Source organism: Leptonychotes weddellii, chromosome 1 (genome assembly GCF_054177405.1).
Source record: "Leptonychotes weddellii isolate Sample4059 chromosome 1, ASM5417740v2, whole genome shotgun sequence".
Taxonomy (NCBI): Eukaryota; Metazoa; Chordata; class Mammalia; order Carnivora; family Phocidae; genus Leptonychotes; species Leptonychotes weddellii.
In genome coordinates this window covers 10,902,098-10,908,213 of record NC_138369.1, presented here as the reverse complement: position 1 = coordinate 10,908,213, position 6,116 = coordinate 10,902,098, and the positions used below count along the sequence as shown (strand labels likewise).

Below are 6,116 nucleotides of genomic sequence, written 5' to 3'. Positions count from 1 at the left end.
TAGTGCGTGCTAGGGAAGGACAAGAGGGGGACATTTGAGGGACTGGGGTGGGCAGCTGTCCCAGGGCAAGGGGTGCCCCAGCTCACCCCACACCAGATGAGCAGTGGACAGCCACTGAGAGGGACAGGGCACAGAGAGGTATGGCTCGTGGTGGTCACACTGCTCCAAGTGTGGGTTTTCCTCAAGATTGGCTGTGGACTCCACCACATCATCACACCGCTCTCAGCCTTCCTGGTCCCATGGCCTCCAGGTTTACCTGTCCAACTCACTCCTATGATTCTCTTCCTTTCTAGAGGCTTCCTGAGCCTTCAAGTGGTCTGCATCTGCCAGCCCTGCGTCCATTAGTGAAGGAACAACGGACTGAAGCAGAGCCAACAAGCCCAGGCCTGCCCGCCCCCCTCCCGCACCCTCTGGGCAAGGAGAGAGGCTGAGAGAGGTCCAGCCAGTCCCTCACCCATTTGGGGGGTCACTGCAGGAGGCAGGAAAGTCTGGGGCTGAGATGCCCAGAGAAAAGGGAGTAAGAAGGGATGGGGGGGATCCAGGTAGGCAGATGTAAGGATAGGGACAGGGAGGCAGCAGTCTTGCCCTTGGGGCATTCTGGCTCAGGAAGCTTCCTGAAGAAATGACCCTTGGCTCCCACCACATCCACCAAGGTTGCTCGACACTGCCAGCCATCAGGTCCTCCTACACCTCCCCTTTGCCCTCAACTGTTCTTCAGGGGTGGCATCTGATCCGGGATGCAGGACCCCATCCCAGGCTGCTCCCCTCCTCCCTCCACTAGCCCCGCCCCAGCTCAGCCCTGGGCCCCCACTTCCCTCTCTGGATGGCCTCCTCTCCCGCTTTGATGACATCTTCATGCAGCTGCCCATGGGGTGCGCCAGCCCGGCCCCCCCAAACCTGGGATTCACATAACATCTAGTGGTCCATCCTCAACATGCTCCCCACCCAGCTTCTTCCTCTCCCCACCTCCCCTGCCCCCCCCCCATCTGACTTGGGTAGTCTGGCCTTGACTCACAAAGGTACACAGGTGCATGAATATCCACCCAGCCATCCCCCTGAGATCACTGCACTTACTGAATTTAGGGGAAAAACTTGAGGAAAAGCTCACTCTTCTGCTTTGGAGCCCTCTTCCTGCTTCTTCTACCACACTTGGTCCAGGCTACCACCACCTCTTACCTGGATTTCGACAGGGCTCCCCCAGCGGCTGCTCTCTCCCCAGCCTCTAGAGTCTACACACACACCCAATAGCACGCCTCCTTCAGTCCCTCCAGTGCCCCAACACACGCACACTGGCCCTCCTCCACCCCAGGGCCTTTGCACAGGGTGTCCCCCCACTCAGGGCACTTCCACCTAGAGACCTATGTGGTTCAAATGTCACCTGTCACAGTCTTCCCTGTCACACCTAAACTCCACCTGCCCCATCCACCCCCCCAACCACCTTATTTATCCCCTTCTGACACATGTCTCTCTGCCCACTGCCTGCAGCTCTTTCTAGAATATAGCTTTGGGAGGGCAAGGACTTGGTCTCTTTCCCTCACTACCGAAATTACAACAGCACCCAGGGCATCTTGGGCCCCTTGCTACCACAAATGAATGAAAAAAAAACACAGGGACTCCCTCCTGCGAGGATAGGTTTAACACAGGCAGTCTGGTAAGCACCAGTAAAAGTTAGCTTAGTATTTCAAAGTTAAGGATTTGGGGTTTTATCCCCAAAGCAAAGAGAAGCCAGAGAAGATTTTAAGTTTTGCTGATTTCTCTTACGTGTTCTTACTTTAATTTTTACCAGGATAGAGTCTCAGGGAAGGACTGTGAGCTGTTTTGTTTTGAGTGAAAAATTCTGAAGCCTGGACATTTGACCGTGTTGTTTTGAGACCTTCAGGGCGCCATCCCATGCAGGGCCTCCAGCTTGAGGTGTCCCTGTCCAGGCCCTGATCTCACATATGGGGAAGGGCCTGGGCTCTGGATCCAAATCCTGGCATCCCCACCCCTAATCATGTTGGCAAATGACCTGCAGAACAAAGAGCAGGCTCATGGGAAGGGCTTCTGCTGTAAGAGGGCAGGTGGATGGAAGGAACGAGTGACCTAGAGGATATGGGGTACCCAGACCCCAAGTGCTCACAGGAAGAAAGGCACACAGGGCTGCTCAGGTGACAGAACGGGATGTTAGAGTCTTGGAGACTACAACGTGGCGCCACCACTGTAATTAGCAAGAATTATGGTAGGTAACGGAGGCTCTGAGCACTAGCACAGTGTCCTCCTCCCCCTTAAAGCCCCTGGACTTGCTGCTGGGGGCTGGGAGACTCCACTCAGGGCCTTGTGTCACTTCCCAACAGAGGGATGCTCCAGCCCACACATTTCTTCCCCCCACCCTCCACCCCCACCCTCAAGGCCAGGCCTTTGGGTGTCTCACCACCTGCCTGACAGCCTCCACGCACGCCCCTTACAGCCCTTCTCCCAGCCAGTGGCCTGGGCGATGACCCCCACTCACAAATTCCCCTCTGTCTTCCTCCTCCTCCTGTTCCTTCCCTCTTCTCAAGCCCTTCCTTGGAAGCTCCCCTGTGTCCACTGGCTCTGCTTAGCCTCCAGGACTCAGTTCAGGGGTTCCTTTCTCAAGAAACTCTTGCCCATCTGCCCTCCAAACAAGGATGCCCACAGCCACACCTGGAAGTCCAGCAAGAGACAGAGCAAACACAAGGTGATTCCCTCACCTGCTGGGCTAAGGAACAAACTACACGTGGTCATGTGCCCCTTCTCAAAACCAATCCCAGAAAAAACACAAGACACCAACCATGGTTGTCATTTATGGAACTATTTAAACCTACCTGGCAGCACTTCACATTAGCAGAACCTCTGGGGCCACAGGGGGAAGGATATAAAGGGGACAAAGGGGCCTTCGACTACCCGTCACCTTTGTCCTCTTATTTAAAAAGCCCCCAAACCAAGGACCAAATCCAAGTGCTAGTTAGTGCTGGGTGGTAGGTGCCCTCCAGGCTGCCCTGTAGGCTGGGAGTGTTTATTAATGGATCCACCATCCACGCACCCAGCAGGTACTCAGTTCATTTCTGGGGCAGGCTGTCCCAGAACTAGTGTTGAGATGAGGAGCAAGAAGCGGGCCCAGGACAGGGACCTGAGAAGGAAGAAGGGCAGGAGGAGGTAGGACTTCGAGCAGGGAGAAAAACACAGTACCAGAGAGCTAAGGACCTGAGCAGTATAACCCCCCCACACCCCCATTTCACAGAGGAGGATACCGAGGCCCAGAGACAGGAAGTGGCTCGGCTGGTGGCTGCCTGTGAGGGGTGCTCTACCTGCAGCCTCTCACCCCCTCCCTGTGAGAATCCTACAAGGTCGGTTGTCCACGTTTCAGAAACCGATGCTCGGAGCAACGCTCGGAGCAACCAGCCGACCTGTCCAGTGTGCCTTCCCCGCTCCCGCCCCACTCCCGCTTTCTGAGCGCTCTCCCGCGCCCCAGACCCTGAGACCTCAGCAGATCGCTTCCTCTCCAGGGCCCCAGCACCCCCACGGATGAAATAGGGGATGTGACCATCTGGTGTTTTCCAAACTTTCTTTAGCAGCAGAACCCTACCTCCAAACCAAGGCTTAGATGGGACCCTCTATAAGAAATGGACGAGCACAGGACAGGTCTGGCCATCAAGGGGCCTGGAACACAGGCAGGACGGAGCCTTTAGCCTCCGCCTGAGGCGTTTTTGCAGATCCCAGAGTCCTCCCACTGTCGGCCGTGTGGCCTCCCCAGGGGCCCCACCCAGCTGCCCCCGCCGGGCTGGGGCTAGCAGCCCTCAGGCCCTCTCCTCTCTCAAGCTCTTCCTACGTGCAGGGGTCCCCAACTGGCCAGTCTCGCCCACCCCGCAAACTTCCCCGGAGACTGCGATGCCGCTCCGTGCGCGACCTCGCGCGCACGCGCGACCGCAAACTCACGCACCCAAGTCTCAACCGTCGGGGAGGTCTCGCGACCCTCGAGTCCCGCTCGGGTCTCTCGCGCCCCCTCAAATCCTGCGCCCTCGAGTCTCGCGCGCCCCTGCAATGTCGCGTCTCCCCAGCCCTCGAATTTCACGCGCCCCCTCAAATCTCGCGAACTTCGGGTCTCCGGCGCCCCTTCAACTCTCACGACCTCTCGGCTCTCGCGCACCGCCCCCCAAACCTCACGACTCCTTGCGCCCCTCTTGCCCCCGGAGTCTCACGCGCCCCCCAAATCTCGCGAACTCTTAAGCTCCTCACACCCCTTAGATCTAGCGCACTCCCACAGATCTCGCGACCCCTCGAGCCCCTCGGGCCTCGCACGCCCCTCAAATCTCGCGCCCCTCGGGTCTCGCGCGCCCCCGCAAATCTCGCGACCCCTCCAGCGCGCTTCGGCCCCGCACGCCCTGCCCCCGCGCCCACGTGCCCCGCGCGGTGCCCGCCGGCATTGGGGCCCACGGAAGCTGCGCGGCGGCCGAGCCCCGCCCCCGGCGCCCCCGGCTCCCCCGGCCCCGGCCCACCGACTCACTTCTCGCGGGCCTGGCTGTCGGAGGGCACGGCCGAGCCCTTGCCCCCCTTGGCGTACATGCTGCTCCGAGCCGCCGCCGCCGCCGCCGCCGCCGCCGCCGCTGCCGCCGGGGCCCACACCTGTCAGGCGGCTCCGCGGGCCGCGCTAGCGGTCGCCATAGCTACCCCGCGCCCCGGGCCTCACCGCCCCGAGCCCCGCACGGGCACCGCGGGCATTGTCCGCGCGGGGGAGCTCCAGACGGCCAAGGCGGCGGCGGCGGCAGCGGCGGCAGCTCCAGCTTCAGCTCCAGCCACGGGTTTTATTTTCTTCCTCTCTTCCCTCAGCGCGGGCTGTTCCGGGAAGCGCGCGCCCCCTCCTCCCTCCGCGCGCGCCCCCGCCCGCCGCCTCCCTGCCGCCCGCGAGCGCCGCTCTTAAAGGGGCGATGGCGGGCGCGCGGATGGGTCCCGCTGTGGGGACTGTGGGCCCGGCGCGCACGCGCAGTGCCCGCCGCAGGGGGGGGGCGCGGGTACACACACGCAGGCACGGGTGGGGACGGCCACCTGGGGACACACAGCAGGATACAGTTGATCACGGCTACACAAACACTCCCCAGATAGGACCAACCACCCAAATTGTACACCCAGGAACACAGCCACACACAGTTGCAGCTACCCTGTTGGACACAGGACTACACACATAGATCCACATAGCTACTGGAACAACTAGTGAGAGTTCCATAAAGCAATAGGCAGTCACACGGGGTGCACGACCCCGCGGAACTACCCCACACAGCTTGAGAAGGAACCGCCACACACACAGCTCACTCAGGGACACACTGTCATACACACGGAGGTATACACAGTGACTGTCAGAACAACAAAACATACAGATCACCACTCACATAGACACACAGCCCCACAGACACACGGAGGCTCAGCTATGCTACAGCTTCCGACAAGCTGGGGAAGGAGCCCATGCAGCTACTTGCGGTCACCCTGGGGCACACGGTCCTAGCCTACCCAGGGCTCCACACACAGACCTGGGGTCTCACAGTGCCATAGATGAGTCAGTGTCACACAGTCACATGGCCTGTGGACACTCACTGCCACATAGACACGCAACACACAGACAAGCACACAGGGATAGCCGGGTTACACCCTGGCAGCCACCCTGGGCGGCTCCACAGTCACACCCTGTGTCAATAGTAGTCGCTGGGCGATTGTCCACTGGGTCATTCCTGCTGCCGTTTCTCAACTTCTGTGTTGCCAGCGGCAAATGGGGCTCATCCCACCTTTAATCGCCCCTCTGCAGGAGTCAGGACTGCAGGCAGTCCCCCTCCTGGGGCCCTTCTCCCTCCAGGGTCTGTGAAATGGGGGACAGACATTGAGGTAAGGGCCCCAAGGCCCGGGTGCCTGGGAGGGGTGGACGCCTGTGCACTGGACCCGCTTGCCACGGGTGGGGGGAGGCAGTCCAGTTGTGATTCCAGGTCTGGATGTTTCTGTGACTATTTGCCATAGGTGTTCTTTTTTCCTGTGCACGACTGCGAGTGTGTGTGTGTGTGAGTGTCTTGATGGGTGTACCCCCTCCCACTGCGAGCTGACCCCCTGTTATACCTCCCTCTTAGAGGCTACGCCCC

General features: G+C 60.1%; 1 protein-coding gene across 8 annotated transcripts in view; it reads right to left on the bottom strand.

Annotated features, from left to right (window-relative positions):
* Positions 1-4,915, bottom strand: part of SSBP4 (single stranded DNA binding protein 4) — a 14,463-nt gene extending 9,548 nt beyond the window's left edge. The window contains exon 1 of one of the 8 annotated variants that reach the window (XM_081815592.1): positions 4,502-4,915. Coding sequence is in view for 6 of the 8 variants with exons in the window: in XM_081815566.1 (XP_081671692.1) it covers positions 4,502-4,560 (59 nt within the window). In the remaining 2 variants the exon portion in view is untranslated. The remainder of the gene's footprint in view (positions 1-4,501) is intronic. The other 7 variants (XM_081815566.1, XM_081815598.1, XM_081815563.1 and 4 more) reach the window with 7 other exon arrangements.
* Between the last annotated feature and the right edge of the window lie 1,201 nt (positions 4,916-6,116).